Genomic DNA, 22159 nt, shown 5'->3' with positions numbered 1-22159 from the left:
GCCTCCTGTGAACACTTTAAAAGTTTTATGTGAGGTAGTTTTAAATCTACCTAAAACACTATTTACCTGATGTAAATATACGATATTAAAAATGGCGGAGACGTTTGTATGTTTCACAGGAAACAATTATAGCAAAGCAGTGGTTTCGGAATTGAATTCTTTGGCGTATATGTTAAGTTTTAGCAATAAAAAATCATTAACCTCCTTCTTCGGATTTTTAAGTCGGTTAAATGTTGACAAATCTGGTATCTATACCAACTTTATGCCTTCCTATATAAAAACATTGTTAAATTTTGCTTTTAGATGTTTGGTAAACTTTGCGATCTACCCGAAACGTTTAAAGTTTGGTTCATATCCAGCCTTTAAGTGTTAAGCCAGACTTCAAAGAACGAAGCTTTATGACATCTATGGTTGAGACGTGATAGGAGCTTTTTTCGGCACTATATTAGTGTAATCTAGCAGTGTTGGTCCAGTGGCTTCATTATGCGACTTTCATTTCTGGGCGTCGTAGGTTCGAAACTCGACTATACACAATGGACTTTGTATCTATGTGCGCATTTAACACTCGCTCGTACGATGAAGGAAAACATCGTGAGAAAACGATCAGGATCACCTAGTTGCCTATTAGAAATGATCACGGAACAGATACAGAAATCTGAGGCCCTGACCTAAACAAAGATGTAAGCGCAATTGCTATATATATGTTTATTAGTGTAATCTACGAATATGTAAAAAATGAGGAAATAATATTTTATTTTTAAATAATTAGAACGTGTCCCTTAGTCGGGTATAGTTGTGTTGTTGTATAGATCATCGTAACTCTCAAACGTTTAACTTATTTTGCTCGCACATGTTGCCAGAAAATTTTCAAGAACTTGCACTGTGATAACATCCTCCAGATACGAAAAATCGTAAAGTATTTTACGGTGGTTTGTAAACAGCTATAAATGTGTTGCCGGGTTTTGAAGACATTTTCGTATTTCATTTGCCGCACTGCTCAATGTAAATTTTATTTTTATGTTCTCCTAAGTTACTGCGAGAATTTATTGTCGAACGAATTGTTATGAAATGTGAGCACATTTATATTCCTTAATAATATTTAGAAATAGCTGAATGTTTCTATTTCGACGAAATACGAGAGACCAACAGACCCAAAATTGTTAACAATTTTACCTGTAGTAACCTAAAAATACTGGAACTAATTTCAAAAAACGAACGAAACGAACAAAATTAGAACAAAACTTTAAAAAGTTCAATACTAAGAAGAATGAAATCAGAAGAACAACAAATAAGGATTACCATCCAGTACAAACAAAAGGAGGTTGAAAAGAAACCAATAATTACAATACCAAGTGCCAATACTCACGTAATACGGCCAGCGGTATAGCTCATTGAAGTAAGTTTCCGTCTGAGGAAAATACATTTAATTAAATACCATTTGTCTTCAGAATTTATTGAACATCACGACGCAATGCCGATTCTAAAGTCTACGGCAGTGTTCGTAAATAATCTACTTGTTACCAACATGCCAGAACGAAATTCTAAATTAAAAATAAATTGAAAATATTTTAAATTTAGAACATACAGTAAACCCGTAGTAGACTTCAGCGTTGACGAACTTGTTAAAACCAATATTGTGATATCTCTACTCATCTATAACTTTACAAAATAAACAAACATCACTTAAATCCAAACATTTTAAGTTATTCCGAAATTGCAATTAGTCGCCTCTAAATCGTGTTAATAGACTAACAACTCAATGTTCTATTAAATTGTTTATTTACGTAATTGTTGTTCTCGTTCGGGAGTTGAAACAATGATTTTCAGGCTTTATCTAGACGATTTACGGCGCAGATTTAAGGAATTTATGCCACGCTTTAACACAAGAATCTCTCCTACGTACACTTTACATAAAATATTATTCTTAATTTCAACTAAGCGCATGTGCTTGAGATTAATGAAAAATAGCTTTAACGCGTTAAAAAATACAGTTTGACAGAAATAAATATATAAGAACTTAAGTTTATCCTGAAAAAGAGTGTATTTAAATTATTAGTGGAATATAACAATATGTTTTAGAACCTTTCCTCCTTTTCCAATCTTCAAACCCGGTATTACTGAATTCCATTAGGATTCATTTTAAACACAATTAATAAAGAACAATTCGTAGAACGTTCTTCCTTGTATTACAGAAATGTTATTTTAGATTTTATATTGGAATGAACAGCTGCGTAGGTGTACTATTTTCGTTATATTTCTGTTAATTAATTCTTTTGATTGTACTGGATGGTTCATAGTCTTCATACAATAATGTTGTCTTCTTACCTCATATTTTATTTATTTTAAAAATGAATTCGATAAATTTTGTCTGAAAGGTATACAGTGAAGTTTTATACGATGGATTAAGAACGTTGTCACATTCTTACCTTGTAATTGTACACGAAGATGTCGCTTTCTCCAGAAGACATTGGGTTGTCGTTTCTGTCACCAATAACAACGTGTAAAATCGACACCCCTGTTAATCTTGGTGTCCCAGAATCTGTGATTGCTACAGGAATTTTGTACTCCTTTCGTTGCTCGCGGTCGAAAGATACCAATGTTGACAGAATGTTGCCTGTAAAAATATAAATATAAAAATGAAGGAAATGTCATGTTTACCTCATTTGTCTAATATATAAAATTCTCGTGTCACCATGTTCGTTCCCATACTCCTCCGAAACGGATCGAACGATTCTTATGAAATTTTTTATGCATATTCAAAAGTCTGAGAATCGGAAAACATCTATTTTTCATCCTCCTAAATGTTAAGGGTGGTCCCGTCCCGCCTCTAAATTTTTATTTTTAGACAAAACTTTTTGTTTTTATTATTTATGATACAGCATACAAAAATAGATACAAACTTTAATTGTCACCCCTCTACGATCAACCCCTATTTTTTATTATAGTAGATAGTTATTTTTATTGAACTAAAAAAAATGTTTCCTAGAAATAATATACATGGCAAAACGACGTTTGCCGTCTAACAGTATCCTCAACAATTTTTTACCTAAGATATTAGACAAAATTAACCTTTATTTCTCTATTAAAACTGTAATGACAGTGTCTCGTGCTTGTCACGTGACAATTTCGATACCATGCTGGCCCAATTTATTGAATTTTCTAATCGTAATTACATAATACATCCCAAATAGTGGTAAAATTTAATAAAATCAAAATAAATTTATTTATTTTGAATTTAATCTAATTTAATGTAGTTAAATCTCAATAAATGTCGCTCGAAGCTAAACTGCTAACTTTGTTTCTCCAGTGCCAATTCAATTTGAACAATTTGCGTGTTGATAATTGTAAGCCGCGTCTGCGGAAATTGTTAACTAAAGTCATTTTACATTTTTAGATTTGCTGAGTCCTATTTAATGACGCTTAATGGTACTTTTTAATTATTGACCGCGTTTTTAGTTCAAATAAACCTTCCCGTGGTCACTAGTCTCTTAGTCTATATAACGCTTTTAAAAGATCATTTCGTCGCAGGTAACTTGTGTTGTGCTACGCCTCGTATTAATGTTATTTTTTCGTTAGAAGGCATAAAACCTTTTTATATGTGTGTCAAGCTTTTAAGGTTGAATCCTTAATAATCGGGATAGTATGTTGTTTTTGATCAGATAGCAAAATGCTTATTGCATATAATAACAAACGAAATCGCGAACAACATATTTTGGGTTCAACTGTAATTTTCATTTTAATCATTTTAGTCAGCCTAGTTGCAATTTAGGTCAGTTCACTCAATCAGTAACAGAAAAGCTATCTGAAAAATTCAGTGCTTTTCTGAATTTATGCAACATTATGCGTCATCGTTAAGAGGATCGAAGTGCTAAAAAAGCATTCGTCAAAACTCTATTTTAAATTTGGAAAAGTTTGCAATCCTGGTATTTTTTTTTTAGCATAAAAAATATAATAGTAGTGGCGTGGCGATCGTGAGTATTCTTGACTTAACGTTGCAATGGCCTTACTTGGTTGCGCTGAGATGCGTTTAAGTGATTATTTTCTGTTCACCTACCTTGTATATGGAACTTGGAGCGAATATCGAAGCTAGCTGATTCATTAAGTGCGAAGGTGAATGGTGGTCCATTCTCAGTTGAGTCGTAGTCCTTTGCAGTGAGAATAACCACCTGACCAGGAGGCTCATTTTCATACCAAATCACAGGTTGCGTCTGGAAATAAACAAGTTTATATAAAAATTATCTTTCTAATATATGTAAAGAAATTATTAGATATATATATAAACCATAAATGAAATATTATGTTTATATTATAAATATTTTTATTTTTGTCACTGTGGCATACCCAGTAAAGTATAACGTAAGTATAATGAGTCAATACAAATGTTATTAGTTTCACATGATTGTAAAAATAATAGTATTTATATAAAAATCACGACGACTCATTGGTCTAGTGGTTAGTACCCCTGACTGAGAAGCCATGGGTCACGGGTTCGATCCCCGGCTGAGACGAACATCGATGTGATGAGCATTTGGTGTTGTGCTTAGGTCTTGGGTGTTTAAATATGTATTTATATGTCTATCTATCTATAATATGTATGTATATCCGTTGCCTAGTACCCATAACACAAGCTTCACCAGATTAGCATGGGACTAGCTGAATTGGTGTGAATTGTCTTAAAAAAAAAAAATCGATTTTGATTATTAAGACATTTTAATAATACAGATGTGACTGAGTTTCTTACATTTTAAAATACCTAGAAAAATCTTCACGAGCCGCAAGCTTTTGCCCATACAATATCATGTATTACATATTTCTAACCCGATCCCAAAATAAATCTCCATTACTCAAACCACATTACAGCCTTAAGCTACCGGACCAGCCGTGTATTATTTAAATCCTCGTAGATAGTGAGGGAAATGGAAAATACCTGAAGTCTAAAGGATCGGAAAACGAATTGAGCTTTCATAGATAGAGGGATTTGCATGAAAAATTAACGGCCCGTACCCAAGAGATCGCTAAACGAAACTCATGTTTCGAGGGAAAATTGCAAATTTAAGTGAATATTGAAACAGATCGGCTTTGCCGTGTTCTTTTACTCGTTGGTAATTAACTTTGAATGGAAACTTCACCTATTGGTTTGTTGTCGGATTATTTCAAATTGATTATTCTATTCACCGATATTTACGCTATTGTACGTCTTTAGAGAATGCATTTATTTATTATAATCATTTATTTAATATAGCATTTAATAATTACCGGCGCGTGAAATATATCAAACAATGTTTTATTTTTCATGGAATTTTTAGATAATTTGTAATTTTTAAGTGTAATTTTTTTAGTAGAGATTTAAAATGCTTACTTGACAAACTTGAGTTTTAGTCGAAAGCATTCATGAATAGTCGTAATGGTAATATTAAGATAATAATCTATGTAATAACGAGTTTATAATACATTACCATTAACTTTATTACACTAATAACACTTGATTTAATACTCGTGTTGTATACGATTTGTATAGGTATTTTGTCGGATTAATCATTAACTTATTAAATATTTTCTTTATTTCTATAAATACTCTTATTATAAAGTGAACAAGATTTGTATTTTTGTAGGTATCGTACGAATTCAAAATTACTGGACCGATTTCAAACATAACTTCACCATTATATAACATATTCAATATGTATTTTTAATGTTTAATAAAATAAATGTCCAGCCGTATGAAACTGGTGAAGGTAGCTAGAATCTATTAGGTCAAAAAAATTACAAGTCGAAGAAGTTGAAGTTAGTTAAAAAAAACTAAAAGAAATATAAAAAAATCATATTTCAATAATTAAAATAGCTACTGATGAAACATTACGAGATAAAAAATTAATTCGAAAAAATTACGACTTAAAAGAAGTAACAAAAGTAATAAAATCCACTTTCACGCAGAGATTAAAGGAAGCTCTCGAATATTTCACTGAAGTCGGAGTAAACATCCGACGAGTTTTTTAGCGGATCGGCAATCAACATAAATTTGAATAAATGACTTTAACTAATTTCTTACTTAAGCCCTATTGACTTTCGAGATTAGGGATGAGGGAATTGTAATAATCTTTATTCGTATAAAGCAAAAATCCCCTGTCAATACTCGATTTTTATAGTTATTAAAAAAAAACATAAACCGATACAGATTTAGTCTTCTGAGCCTGAAAGCTGAAAAAATACTGATTCACCGCAAATCGGACCTCGGATAGCAGTAAACATAAAATAAGGAATTCACCAGCTACATTTTTTTGCTTTTTAGCATCAGTAGTCAGACTGACAAACTAAGTGTCAAAAAGTGATTTTAAGTTTGCTTACAACGTCAGCTGAGATTGGCTCAACACTGAACAGAATTAGTGAGAAGTAGGCATTGGTACCATTCTTAAAACTGTGTATATTGTTTGCAGCAAGCAGCTTTGGCCGAGTGGTTTCAGCGTGCGACTCTCATACTTAAGATCTAACAAAATGTTACTTTCTTGTCTATTAAAGACAATAAATGATCACGAAACAAATACAGAAACCTGAGGACCGGACCTAAAAGGTTGTAGCACCACCGATTTTTTTTGTATATTTGTTTGCTTACTGTACATTTTGTATAAACACAAATGAAGGACCGATCGCTGCCCGTAACATGGATATTTACACATACCTACACTGTATACCTATCCTATATAAGTCAAGCAATACAGATATTTAACACACAACCTGGTAAATGCTTTTTTTTTAAGATAATTCACACCAATTGACCTAGTCCCATGCTAAGCTGGTGAAGCTTGTGTTATGGGTACTAGGCAACGGATATACATACATATTATAGATAGATGTCTATCTATAATATGTATGTATTTATATGTCTATATAATATAATATATATATATAATGTTTAAATATGTCTATATAAATACATATTTAAACACCCAAGACCTAAGCACAACACCAAATGCTCATCACATCGATGTTCGTCTCAGCCGGGGATCGAAACCGGGACCCATGGATTCGCAGTCAGGGGTACTAACCACTAGACCAATGAGTCGTCCGATTTATATTTTTTATATATTTGAAGAACTATTGTCAAATGATTGATTATATGAATGAAATAATAATTCTGACGAAACGGTCGAATTCTTTTAAACGGACATAAATATCACAGAAGCAAGAAATTTGAGAACATTTAAGAATTCCAAGGGATTGAATAACATTGCTTTGATCGAATCGAAAAGAATAATGTTATACAGAATCTGTACTAAAAGAATAGGTATTCAAAGTAAAATAAAATATATTTGTTTTATCTTTCAGTATTTCGTTGTTCATAGTATTTGCTTTGTCAAATCCACGAAGTAGTCTATTGTTCGAATGTGTTACATTATTGGAAATTTAAATATTGCCGAATATTCTAAAAGGCCGTGGCAGAACATTTTTAAATTCAAATTGTATTTTGCTCTCTTGTTATAGTGTGTATCGTGTAAAATAAAATATAAAACTACTTACATTGGTCAAAAACGGAGCGTTATCGTTGATATCAGTTAGCTCCAATATAACTTCAGTAGTGGACCGTAGACTGTCAGAACCAAGTCTTCCGCCATGATCAGCGGCCATGATGAGGATCTGCCATCGAGTAAAGCCGGTAGGTTGGTCCCTGTCTAATGGTTTGGTCAAGCGAAGACATCCATCATTGTCTATTTGAAGGAACTCCTTTTGCTCATGTTTGACCAGAGAATAGACAATATTCTGGGGTTCGTTCCTGTCGAGATCTGGGTCATATGCTTCAACCTGAAATAATAATTAACACAAAAATCTCCGTTAGTTTAACCTTTTTTAAGTAAAATTAAAGATACATTATCACGCCTTCAAACGTAGCTTTCTGAGCCTGACACCTGAATAAATACTGGTTCGCCGAAAATCGTACCTCTGATAGCAAGAAACTTAAATTAGGTATCCTTATTAATCTATTGCGACCTAATAAAGATTTTACTACGTGAAACCAAAAAAATGCAACAACCAACATAACAAGATATCTATAACTAATTTATTTGATTAAATCAAAACGTCCGCCGCTGTAAAATAGTAATTCTCCCTTTAAATTTGATAATTTAAGCTTTTTAAGCTTGATAATTTAAGTCGACGATGGTCAGTTTCCCAAGAAATGCGAGAAACCTTATCTCATTTATAACCCCAATTTATATTCACTCACCTTAACAATACATCCTTCATACAACTTTTCCTCTTCAATGGTTTTTGTATAGTTAGCCAAGAATACAGGTGGGTTGTCATTCAAATTCTCAATTTTGATCAGAACCTTTGCATAGTCTTCATAAAGGCCATCAAATGCCCTAACATCCAGGCTATAACTGGTTATATTCTCGTAGTCGAGTTCGTTGTTAACACGAATTTCACCGGTGAAATTACGTATGACAAACGCGTCGTATGTGTTCCCAGATACTATGCTGTACGTAACGACGGAAGCTGCGAAAATTGGATAATGTAAATATTCAATTTTGTATAGAAATATTTCTTATTTGAACGTATTATAAAAAAATAACACACTAGTACTAAAAACCTATGGCGTTTGTCTGAAATTTTACTACTAATTGCTCAATTTATTAGCACAGATAAAATATATATAAGTGCACATAAGGGTTTGAACGCACAACCTCTTATGTGCAATTTCAACTGATATTGTTAGGTAATTAATGATTGCGAAAAATTTATCGCTGTTAAAATAATAAACAAAACAGTAGGTTACCTTTATTCTAGACTAAAGAAAGTCGAAGATACAATTATTGCTTACTACAAAATATTAACATAATTAAAACTAATAACTTTAACATACTAAACGTGTATAAAATTATTGAATATAAATATTATTTTTGTATCTTTTAGATTAGGGTCCCAAATATTATAGGACCAAAAATCTCTCTATCTGTACTAGCCACTACCCTAATATAATAACTAGATTTATTTGTGAGCGACTGAAGAGCAGTGTTAGTATAGTGGCGTCAACGGACTCTCATCCCTGAGGTCGTAGGTTCGATCCAATGGAATGTTCGTCTATGTTTTCATTTAACATTTGCTCGTTCGTTGAAGGAAAACGTGAGTGAACCGGCATGCTTTAGACCCAAAAAGATACTTTCCTATTAGAAAAAAAATGATCACAAAACAGATACACAAATTTGAGGCCTGGACCTAAAAAGATCGATGACGGCCTAGGATATGACTGTTTTGGAAATAGGACTGGTATGGAAAGTTATCAAAAGATGATTAAAATTCTTAGAAGATTCTGCAATTACAATCCTTTGTAGTTTATGTAATATTTTCCTTAACATATTTAATATATAACCTTACCCGTATCGATATCCAAAGCGGTAACTTGCGTGACGAGCTCATTAATGTTAGCATTCTCCGCTATAGATTCCGCCACGTACGTGTCTTGAGTGAAATGCGGTGGATTATCGTTTTTATCAGCTATCTCTATAAGGAACACTTGCTGACCAGCATTATGTTTTCCCGGAATTAGAGCGGATTCAGAATTATCAGTGGCTATTATTTTAATATTATAGAAACTTCTTTCTTCTCTATCAAAGTTTTTCAGTGTTGTTATATTACCGGTAATGCTATCAATAGCGAAGGGGTCTGAGGCGTCACCTAGTTCATATGTTATTTGGTTGTTGGCTGATGTACCGTCAGCATCAAAGGCTCGGACTTGCATCACCGGCGTACCTGGTGGTTCGTTTTCTAGTACGGTTCCAGAACGTATTTCACTGAATATAGGGATGTTGTCATTTACATCCTCGATTTCTATTTGTATGATAGTCTCTGCAGCCAATTTGTAGTTGTTCTGTAAAGTATGTAATGTAGAAAAATATATACTAATAATATAACGAGGAAAAATTTGTATGTAAGTATGTTTGTAGCGAATTGGCTCAAAAAGTACTGGACCGATTTTAGAAATTCTTTCACCATTTGAATGCTACATTATCACTGATTAATATGTGATATTTTAATTGCAAGAAAAAATAAGGATCCCTACTAAAATTACAATAATAAGTAAAAAAATGCCTATAAAATATCTTTCATCGCATTCGCTGCGAAAACGATTGATGATAGAACAAAAATGTTTTCGACAATATAAAAGACCATATCAATATCTAAATTAAAAAAAAAAAAACAATGTCCACTCGTGCGAAGCCGGGACGGGCCGCTAGTATTTAATAAATTCCCATATGTCACCAAATCTTCGTGTATACGTTTTACAAGTCACGTTCCAAATAAACGAAATTACGATTCTTCTATCCTCAAAATGCCTCCTTGACGTGGCCCTATTTTAGTAATAGAATGTACTTACCTGTATTCTTACAGTTAACGTGTAGTCCGTAATTTTCTCATAATCCAGATGATTTCCGAGTTTAATATACGCTGAGTCAGCTTCCGGTTCCAGTACGAAGGTATGCCACTTGTTAGTTTGTTCAGTTTGACCCATCACAAGTTCAAACTGAAGTTTTTTCTCTTCCAATATGTTTGATCTAAAAATGATTTTTTAGTGAAACTAACGTATATATTTAAGGAGTTTTATTCCTTTTTAAATCGCGAAGATTTTTGTTATTCGATTAATTGAAAGGAAATTATTTAGTTTCCGGTAAAACAGAACTTTATGGCATAGACAGTAACTTTTTTGCCAAATCAAAAAAACAAAACCATGTATCATCTCCATTATTACGACACCTTCTAATACTTAATTGAAGTCATAGTGGAAATAGAATAATTTGCATTACTGTACATTTTGTGAATCAAAACAGATTAACAATATAAGTCATTATTAAGATTACGATTACATATATCTGTATACGAATTCAATTTATACAAATTGAATGGAATACTTACACAGCCCTCACGGTAGCTATGGGTGTATTGAAGTCTGCGTAATTTTCTTTTAATCTGATCGGTTCATCAGGAACTTCTATAAAAGACGGGCTTTTCTTGTTAGACTCCACGACTTGGATGTCTAAAGTAATCGAACTTTGTTGGGGCTCATCACCCTGGTCTTTTACTATAGCGCTCAATTTAAATTTGTAACCGGGCGGTTTCTGCAAAATTAATTTTAAATTAAGATACAAATATAGCTGATAATAACGCGATGATTTATCACATTACTACTGGTTTTAAAAGATGAACATTTCATTTATATTAAAATTTGAAAAGTAGTACAATCTCTGTTAAAGAAACAAGGATTATTATATAATTCTTTGGCAAACTTTCTGTCATTCTTTGATATAAAATATTTCTCAGAAATTGAAAGGAATTAATACAGATAAATGAAATCTCTAAGAATTTATAATTAAGTTCAATATTTAACTAAATTTCAATAAATGAAAACGGTTTATTACTTTAGTGTGTACTTACATCGATACTTTTATTTAAAAATATAACTCCGTTATCTGGATCAATGTAAAAATACGCCTGATCCGGCGAATTGGAATCCAAACTGTAACGCACGATGGAGTTGTTTCCATCGTCTATGTCCGTGGCCGAAATCCTCATTACTTCCCGGCCGCTCGGCAAATCTTGAGGTACCGATTCCGAGTACGACTGTATGGAAAACAAACAATACATCAGAATAAACTCGATAAACAAAAGAAAAATCCATCGGTGAAAAACCAAGTCAAAAATTGTGTTCACTCAGCGTGTCATTAGCCTTAAAGGTACCTGCTTGGTTCTCCTACGCAAAGCATGCCCAAGCTTAGAGAAAGTTTCTTAACATAATCAATAATCGTGCCATGTGATAAAATGCATCTAGGGGAAAGAGCAGCCTAGCTAAAGAAAACACGTCAACTACAAATGTGCAAAAAAAGGTGAATACACACTAAACGTTTAAAAGTTATTACCAATATCGCCTTGAGTGGCGGCTTACAATCCTAAAGACATGCAGCGACATGCAAGTAAAATAGATAATTTAAAACATATTCGATTGTTATCATTACTTCAAAACCAAGTCTAATAAACAGAACATTATACTACAGTAGCGATGGTAACAATCGATTGTTAGTAATAAAAGTTCATGTGTGAAACGTTATAACAGTCTTTGTGCGAAAACGCTTTCTCTCATTGGTGGAATTCATTGTTCTTTAAGACAAACCTTCCAAACATGTCCACGGAAGACCTTCGAAAAACAGGCAAGTGTTAATAAAGTCTGCGCCACGGTTTGAGGCTAATGAACGAATGATTAGTTAGTCACAGTAAATGAATGATGCAAAAATGAATGACAATACACAGATCTTTCATACCTTCTCCCTATATAGTTAGGATGCACCTATAACAGACATAAGAAAAAGTTCACCAGTTTTTGGCGTATCGAGTGCTAGTAGCAGTTAGAACTCGAGTGCTTCGAGCTGATTACATCTGCAGTGAGCACATGGTCTACCCAGGGATAATCTACACAATTGTATAACAGAAGTACTTACGACTTTGTCGAAGACCGGCTGATTATCATTGATGTCTTCGATGAGGATTTTAATGGTACAAGCATCATCCAGCTGAGGTTGTCCATTGTCACTGGCACGAACAGTAATATATGCTTCCTTCTCACGCGATGGCTCATCGTGATCAAAAATCTAAACACAATTTCTTATTATTAATATTAGCTCCTAGTATATATTGCACCCACCTGATAATCCTTTTGCATTACTTTAGTTGCAGTGAAATATATTATAACGAAAATAGTTAAATTTTAAAACAATGGAGAAGAAACAAAAGCATCAGCCAAATTATATGGAGATTAATCTTTCATTCTGATTTTAAATGAATAGGAATATTTTCCATTCAAATAATGAGAGTGACTAAAATACTGACATCTGCAGTTGTGATTCTTCCAGTTTCGGGGTCGACATGAAATCTTTCTTTTTCACCAGGCGTCGAGACAAATTTGTATGTAACTGTGCCACCCATTTCTGGCGGGTCTCGATCTTCTGCATGAACCTGTAAATTGCAAATTAATCTTAATATATATAAATTACGTGTCACGTTGTTTGTCCGCTATGGACTCCTAAACTACCGAACCGATATCAATCAAATTTGCACACCGTGTGTAGTTTGATCCAACTTAAAAGATAGGATAGCTTACATCTCAATTATACCCGCAATATTATTTTATTGCAAAATATTTGTTTATCATTTGATAGTCACAATTCTAACAGATGGCGCTGTGTTGAAAGTACCAACGTTTCACATAAGCTACAATTTAATGGCATAACCACCCAAAAAGCATGGTAGTCCCCATGACTGGTGTTCTCCTACCGTTTCCCTTGAATAGTTTGCTACTATGTAATATAACAAAAACCTTAGCCACAGCAACGCTTGGCCGGTCTGCTAGTTTTTATATATAAAGTAATGATTTGATGTAACAAATACCTCATTGTATGTAATTTTGCTTTATCCTCTATAAATCTTTAACAACATATTATAAGATTAAATCATTATTTACTATACTAACGTAAAGTAACCACCATAAGTATATGTGATTAGAATTCGATAGCTCTACGCTACATTACCAGTACACTTATTTATTAAGAAATTAAATTGAAAACTCACCGTAAATACATAAGTACCAATTGGCTGCTCCTCTTTCACTGTCGGTTTGTAGTTCAGACATTCCGTGAACAACGGCTTATGATTGTCTTTGACTGCGAGCTTCGGTGACGTTGCCGGTATAAACTGAAACCCCATTTGGGTGTGCAACTACATCATTATCAACATAACATTATTTACAATTCAAAATTACCATCCAATATACCTTGATTCTAAAATATCACATGCATCTATCAAATTGACTTACGAATCTCCTGCTGATTCTAAGAGGAACGAATTATGAAGATTATTATACATTTTTCAAAACGGTATAAATGGAAAATGAGTTACAGTTAAGAAGATTACTTACATCATTCCTCGCTAGCACAATGAGATTTAGGCGTGTTCAACATATTACATGCAATCTCTATACAATTTATTAAAAATAAGCCAAAATTAACATGTAATCTAAAGGGATAAGCTTAGGGCTGAACTGTAAAAGGGATTTAATGGTAAACGTTGATGATGTAAGAGTTTCATGGATTATATGAAAGTAACTCACGGCTGAAGTGTGTAATGGGAGGTACCCGTCCAAATGCCTCGAGTGTCGCAACCGTGTGACGTGATGTGATGGGTGGTCTCTGACTGTGAACAAAAAAAAATCATTCGTAAATAACTTATTATATTATATATTTCAGTTCTAACTGAAAATTTATTTTATATATTATATATTATACTTTTGGGCAGTGTTGGCCTAGTGGCTTCAGCGTGCGACTTACATCCCTGAGGTGGTAGGTTCGATCCCCGGCTGTGCACTAATGAACTTTCTTCCTATGTGCGCATTTAACATTCGCATGGACGGTGAAGGAAAACATCGTGAGGAAACCGACATGTCTTAGACCAAAAAGTCAACGGTGTGTGTCAGGCACTGGAGGCTGATCACATACTTGCTTATTAGATTTAAGTATGATCATGAAACAGATTCAGAAATCTGAGGCCCTAAAGAGGTTGTAGCGCCACTGTTTTATTTTTTATATTTTACTTTCAGAATGTTAGGTAAAGAGCCATTTAGCAACAATTCAAGCATAAAAGGTAAACTCATTAAACAAACAGGGGAAAATCTGAGTTTAAATCGTCACAGTTTAACAGTTCTACGAAGATCTCAGATGAAATTAAAGGAATGAAACTTATAATATCTCATAGAAGTAGTTAAGAGTCGCAAGCAGGCCACGAGACCACTGCAATTTTAAACTCCGCACCGCAATTTATCTCAAGTTAACCAGATAACTTAAATAGGTCGGAAGGGTCGAAATAATTCGTTTAAACCTCTTGTTAAATTGTACGACTTTTGACGTTTGACAATGACAGGTTCGATGTAGTGCGAAAGACATATTATATCTACTTTAAATACCAGAAGCGATAAAAGTATCTATTTTCATTTAGGAATCAATTCTAGCGGTTTTGGCAGCGCACGCCAGAATAGCTAGAAGATGGTAGATTTTTTCCTACTTACTTGATATTTTGGACAATTCACACAATATCTTTATCAATTGTAGCCTATGTGTTATTCTGATGTTTAAGCTATATAATATTGTAAAGTTTCCACCACACAACTATTATACTCATAACCTTCAAAACAACTTCTGTGTGAACATTAAAAAATATTTTTCACGGATTCAATAATCCGTAATAATCGAATAAGAATTTTTAAATAAGTCATTATTAAGTTAAAGTAAAGTTTTTTTTTGGAAATAGAATATTGAATTGTTTGTAAATCCGAGTTCGGCCACCGTAATTCCTATATTTTAGAACTTAAAATGTATGATATTGTATGCGGTGTGAAACTTTAGGTACAAATATGAAGCAAATTTCGGTATTTTTACGCATTCCGTAATTGTATATATTCTGTTCAATTCAGTTCTATCATATTTTGTATGACGTATTGTAATTACTCGATCAAACGATGTCGCCTGCACGAAATAGAACCATATAATTATTTTACAAGCCAACAAAGCCGGTTAACATTAACCCAGCTCTATTCTTGATAACGTAAATCTAATTTAGTAGAACAATAACAATATTTAACGAGCCAAGGTATGTGCTAGAATGTAATAGACTTTACAATGGAACAACTAACTGAATATATTTGCTGTGCAAATGTTTTCTGGGTATATTGCATTCTGGAGGTGTTATGAAATCGCTATATTGTTTTAATAAAATTCAATGTAAAATATAGAACAACTTTGTATTTTTCAAGTTGTTGAGCATATTTTAAGGCACGGTTCCTCGGACGTGCTGGTGAGTTCACATCACCGGAATCCAATACATAAAGTTTATTATGAAATCTAATCTTTATATATATAATTCTTCTGTGAGTGTGTATGTCACTGAACTTCTCTCAAACGACTGGACCGATTTTGATGAAATTTTTTGTGTGTGTTCAAGGGGATCTGGGAATGGTTTAGATTCACAAATCAGCCCGCCAGATGGCGCTGCAGTCGGTACTTTCATACTTTGCTTTACTAATCGCTTGAAATATCATGCAGGACAACGTCTGTCGGGTCCACTAGTTGTATATATAAATTTTTTAAAACAATTTTCTTTATAATTTTAAAAGTGTCTTTGTATTTGATCTTCATGTTGGTGTAGTACAATCTAATATATAAAATTCTCGTGTCGCGGTGTTTGTGGTTAAACTCCTTCGAAACGGCTCGACCGATTCTCATGAAATTTTGTGTGCATATTGGGTATGTCTGATAATCGGACAACATCTATTTTTCATCCCCCTAAACATTTGTAGTCTTGTCCACCCCTAAATATATTTTTTTTTACTTTTTTCTGTTTTAATTTTTTTATGATACAGCATTAAAAAATACATACAACCCCTAACTTTCACCCCTCTACAATCAACCCCTATTTTTTTATTATAAATGACATACATGGCAAAACGACGTTTGTCCGGTCAGCTAGTATAATATAAAAACATAGCAGGCATAAAATATTGAGATTTAGTTAACAAACAAATGGTCAGTACAAACTTACTCGATCACTGTATATACTGTATAAGGCACGATACTTTGTACCCGATTGAAGTATTTTTTTAATCCCTACGCTAAGTATAAAAAAGAAGTCATTTATACAGCAATAGAACAGAGATCTAGGGCATGAAACCGAACAATACGAATGCCATTGGAATATTGGAAATAGGTGTCCTATATATCTGATTGAATACGCAATCAAACGCTCTTACTACACGACTTCGCATAAAAGCTACACCGGAATGAAACGCAAGTAATAGTCGTGAATAAAGCGCGTTTAAATTAATATTTTGACATGGTTTATACGGGATGTGGGAAATAAACAGTATGAAAATTAATGAATGTTTAAACACATTTTCACATGTGTTTAAATAATCGTACGTGGATGGTATCTTAAAAGACTAATACTAAAATTATAGAATGTAAGTTTAGAACCGCTTTTATTTCGTGAAATTGTTGTTATACTGCGATACTAAGCAAGTATGATAAAAGTATGAATTTTATTTATATGAATTATCACATCTTTTTCCCGAAGGGCCTGACATACCTCTCGCATCATCCACATTCATGCCATTTACCATGCATCGCCGGTTATGGGTACTTTGAACTCGTCCCTCCTGTTTTTGGTCCAGATAGATGACGAGGCCTCCCCAACTGGACTTCACCATCCAAGGTTGCTTTGTATATTCTACTTGTTAACCGCTTCTCTTGTTAACCCTTCCCTTTCGTAACCTTGATTTACGTCCTCTTTTAACCCACACTGCTCACGTATTTTACTATTACTTATTACTATCACGTAATGTTCACACACCATGGAGAGTGTTGCGAGGAGTTATTCGGACTAATAAGCTGAGTTTCATCATCTGACGTCAAGGCAGAATAAAAAATACCGTCCGTATCACCTCGACGTCTGTCGTTCCACAATAGAGCGTTACTTGAGGCAGTTTTTGCCGCGCACCACCACTATGTGGCACCAGCTGCCCACCGAAGTATTTCCGAACCAATTCGACTTAGGTTCCTTCAAGAAAAGTGCGTACCTATTCTTAAAAGGCCGGCAACGCACTCGCGAGCCCTCTGGCCTTGAGTGTCCATGGGCGGCGGTATCACTTAACATCAGGTGAGCATCCTGCCCGTTTGCTTCCTATGAATTCATAATACGTATGAAGTACTCTAAATGAGACATGGGACAGACACATATATGCGTCTTTTATTGATCAGCTCGATTTTAACTCGGTGCGAACGCAAACGAAGCTGTCATAATCTGACATTATCGTACTTCTCGTTATTTCAGGCCCTACCCCTATTATAAATTATCGAAGTAACCTCACCGGTAACAGGTGTATATTTCTATATGTTTACCTGAAAATTTAGCGCGTGTAATGTAATTAACATACAAATTACATTATACAATACAGCTCAAAGGTACACAAACCTCTTTGATGTATACATTCCACAATCTTAAATTGAAAGTTCAAACACAAAGGGCGGTTTTCACGTTATTGTATTTTGTATTCAATTATTGATGTAAATATACTTAATCTAAGATTCCGTAATGTAAAACATATTAGTAATTGGTGATTATTCAAAGATTATATCGCATTAAATATTCATAACATCGGATTTTGAGATATATACAGATATAGAGCAGTGTTGGTCTAGTCGCTTAAGCGTCACACAGACGCTTCAGCGGGGAAACAGGGGTTCATGCGTCCAAGAGAAGGGATGCTTACACATCCCTGCAAGCATTGTACCCGATCTCCCCCAGCTTTACAAATCACATAGGGGACCGTGATTTCAACGGCTGATCGCGTGGGATGCGGACAAGGCTACGCTGTTACTGTGTCCTGCCTCGGGCGATTGCTGGTGGCGCCGTGGGGTTTCAGTGGGTATGCACAGCAGAGAGTCCCACATAACACTATCACCACGAGGCAACTGTGCCGCGGGAGGGTATGCGTAACGCATTTCCCAGTGTGACCCCTCAGCGAAGTGTTCGAATGACGGCTGGCAATCAATTGACTTTTCTTTTTATGTGCGCAATAAGCACTTGCTCCTACAGTGAAGAAAAACATCGCGATGCAAAAGCCAAGACCCGTTTAGAGTCGTATTTATTATTTGGTGGATTATCAATAATTTCTAATTATATCGAATTTATAGGTAAACAATTCTCAGACGTTTCGCACACTGTACATAAATTATCAACTTCAAAGTAAATTATCGTAATTAAATGCACATCGCAAGTGTTTTTAAAATGAAATTGGTGGTGATCATTACAAAACAAAAGTTATGTCCTGATTGCAGCGTTAACCAAAGTACTCATGTTTCTCTTTTCATCACAGCACAAAGCCAATTTGACAGAAAGGGACAAGAGTACTTTAGTTAAAGGAGGCTAGACTGATCTAGTTTTGATGGGGATAGTCTGTACAAATGTCTATCAATAATACATACAGAAAAGGACATAATAGAATGCTATCTGTAGCACCGAGGATCACTACCTACATATGACAGACATTCGATGTCAATTTCACTGGCCACTTCACACGAATCCATATCAAATTACAGACCAAACAACGAGAATAGTGCAGACGCACACACGATAAATAATTCACACGTTTATGGTTTGTCGGAAATAGCAGGGCAGGCTGACGACTGGTAGACTATTGGATAGATACACCTGGAAAGGGTTAAACGAGGCCTTTACATTAGAGAGGACCATAGCCATAGGCGAGTAACATATTACTACTAACATTTAGCTTTAAGTAAATACTAACAACACTACGAAATTTGAAATGGAAATTGAGTTAACTTTCACCAGTAAAATACTCTAATTTAAGCGTACGACCAACCAGGCTCCAGAACATAAACCACTACTTATATGGAAATTGTATACGTTTTTACAACCAAGCGAAATTAGAGAATTATCACTGAATAAATTCAAGACTCTCGTTAAACGCAAATAAATCAATAATGCTTTTTATTAATTTCAAGATTATTTAAATGATCCTAATCCTTGGGATTGATTTGCTCCAGTTCCAACAGATTGTATTACTCAAAACTTGACGATTAAAAAGAGTGGCGGAGTGTTTCTTGCTAGTTCTTCTTGCCCGTTCTACGCCCTTGACATGCGAACTATTAGTAAATGTAAATTTAGAATCAATTTAACATCTTTACTGTTGACGTTCATAAGTGTACTTGTTTACCTATATGATTAAAGTTATTTTGAGTTTGAGTAAGGATATGAAAATAAAAAAGGCTTTATTAATACTATTCTTTGGCATAAATTCATGCATTTCAAATCTTCTTCCACGCAAACTTCATTACTGAAGGTCGTGCTTATCTTGAAAAGCCCTAAGCGACACATCGACTTGCTGCCTTCACAACCTTTCTATCCTCAGCTTGTCTCAGTGGATTAGGGATGTTGAGACTCATAATTGTCTTTACCTGGTGAGAGCAATAGGAAGGCGATCGACCCCGACTTCTCCCTTCATCACTTCTCCCAACTATTACCAACTTGTCGAGACTATTTGGTTCTCTCCTTGGCAATATGGCCAAAGTAGCTAAGCACCCATTTGTAAATAATAGTCCACATTATTGTGGTGATTTTTATTTGGTTGATAATGGCATTTCAAATAGCAGCATAGAAATTTAAGTCTGAAAATTTACTAGTAGTTCTTAGGCAGTGAAAGTAAAATTTTTACTTTCCGTGAATAACTAAGTAGCAAAGAATTGCACTGTTAAATAGTGGTTATCTCGAATTATGTAAATCTGTAGCCGTTAAAAATCAGTTTAAACATTGCTTTTATTAATTGCACCACTCAGTCCAAACATGAGTGATACGTTTTATTAATAGTAAGTAATAACAAAAAAAACAATAAATATTTAAAAACCTCGAGTGTACGCTGACTCTAATAGGCGTAAAACCGATATTCATGTCAACAATACAACGCTGTGAAACCTAGCTTTTTCCTCTCTTTGTAAGGTTTCTTAAGGGGAAAGGGGATTGTCGTAACAATTTAATGTCGTAGCTCTTCAAGGATGTGTTGATGGCACTTTTGCATTATGTTCTGGGGCACGAAATAACGGGTTATAAGCACAAGAATGAATCTTGTGTTTGGTGTTATGAATTTCAAAACGCTACTTAACAGAAAAGAGTCTTATGAATTTTTCTCTCTACAGAAACAGACTAAGCTGGTTTGAATGTTCATCTTCCATTATCTATCTTAATATATATATTTCTTGTGTGCGTGTGTATGTGACTGAACTCCTCCTAAACGACTGGACCAATTTTAATGAAATTTTTTGTGTGTCTTCAAGGGGATCTGGGAATGGTTTAGATTCACAAATCAGCCCGCCAGATGTTAAGGGTAGTCCACCCCTAAATTTTTATTTTTATTTTTTAGACAAAATTTTTAATTTCTATTTTTTTATGATACAGCATTAAAAAATACATACAACCCCTAACTTTCACCCCTCTACGATCAACCCCTATTTTTTTATTATAAATGATATACATGGCGAAACGACGTTTGCCGGATCAGCTAGTAGAACTATAAGATTATAAGCATACAATTAATTTACAAATAGGTTTAAATAAAATAGCATTCACAGTAATTACCAAACCACATTTTGCGCTACAGGATTCCAATTTCAAATTACATTTAACTTGTTAAAAATAAATTTGCTATTACACGTAAAAACATTATTACAGGAAAATTACCTAAAATTTAATAATTGTTCTAATTAAACATTTTGTGTTGGAATAAAAGTAAATAAAATGAAATGACGTCACAAAATCAAGCGGCACAATCAAAGGAGCACTTTAATTAAGAGCTTCACTTAAAATCGACAGCCACTCATCTATTGTGTCAATACTCTTGACACTTCGGTCAAAAATAAAACGATATGACGGAAAAAATTGTCCCGTATTTTTCCCGCATCAGACGTTCTTACTGGTGTTTTTGGATAAATTTCAAATGTAACACTGTATTAAGCTAGGGCAAAAGAGTTCAAGGACGATCTTCTACTTGCTGGATCGATCAAGTATAGGCACAGGTCTTACCATCACCAGGCAGAGGCTTGCCTAAGACAGATGAGAGAGAGAGAGACACGACCATCAGAAATGAATAGCGAGACTGAAGAATAAGTATAATATTATTCATTTTTTATTTTTACGACTCATTGGTCTAGTGGTTAGTACCCCAGACTGCGAATTCATGGGTCCCGGGTTCGCTCCCCGGCTGAGACGAACATCGATGTGATGAGCATTTGGTGTTGTGCTTAGGTCTTGGGTGTTTAAATATGTATTTATATGTCTATCTATCTATAATATGTATGTATATCCATGCCTAGTACCCATAACACAAGCTTCACCAGCTTAGCATAGGACTAGGTCAATTGGTGTGAATTGTCTTAAAACAAAAATTGAGTCAGCCAACAGATTTGAACCTTACATATAAACATACTATAATGGTGCAGACCCAAGTACAGGCTGACACAATGCTTAATAAGCCTTTCCGTAGGCCAGGAATCTCTGCAGACGA

General features: G+C 34.2%; 1 protein-coding gene across 5 annotated transcripts in view; it reads right to left on the bottom strand.

Annotated features, from left to right (window-relative positions):
- The window catches only part of LOC125054164 (DE-cadherin), a 194852-nt gene that overhangs the window by 33300 nt on the left and 139393 nt on the right, over positions 1-22159 (bottom strand). For 2 of the 5 annotated variants that reach the window (XR_007117669.1, XM_047655895.1), the window contains exons 2-15: positions 14147-14229; positions 13609-13731; positions 12871-12996; positions 12483-12632; positions 12158-12181; positions 11425-11610; positions 10906-11108; positions 10370-10547; positions 9370-9862; positions 8219-8490; positions 7516-7797; positions 4055-4208; positions 2427-2614; positions 1367-1408 (exon numbers count right to left, since the gene is read on the bottom strand). Coding sequence is in view for 4 of the 5 variants with exons in the window: in XM_047655895.1 (XP_047511851.1) it covers positions 1367-1408; positions 2427-2614; positions 4055-4208; positions 7516-7797; positions 8219-8490; positions 9370-9862; positions 10370-10547; positions 10906-11108; positions 11425-11610; positions 12158-12181; positions 12483-12632; positions 12871-12996; positions 13609-13731; positions 14147-14229 (2504 nt within the window). In the remaining variant the exon portion in view is untranslated. The remainder of the gene's footprint in view (positions 1-1366; positions 1409-2426; positions 2615-4054; positions 4209-7515; positions 7798-8218; positions 8491-9369; positions 9863-10369; positions 10548-10905; positions 11109-11424; positions 11611-12157; positions 12182-12482; positions 12633-12870; positions 12997-13608; positions 13732-14146; positions 14230-22159) is intronic. The other 3 variants (XM_047655897.1, XM_047655896.1, XM_047655898.1) reach the window with 3 other exon arrangements.

The sequence above is a fragment of the Pieris napi genome, chromosome 11 (genome assembly GCF_905475465.1).
Source record: "Pieris napi chromosome 11, ilPieNapi1.2, whole genome shotgun sequence".
NCBI lineage: Eukaryota > Metazoa > Arthropoda > Insecta > Lepidoptera > Pieridae > Pieris > Pieris napi.
The sequence above is the reverse complement of the archived record's forward strand: the minus strand, read 5'-3'. Positions and strand labels throughout refer to the sequence as shown.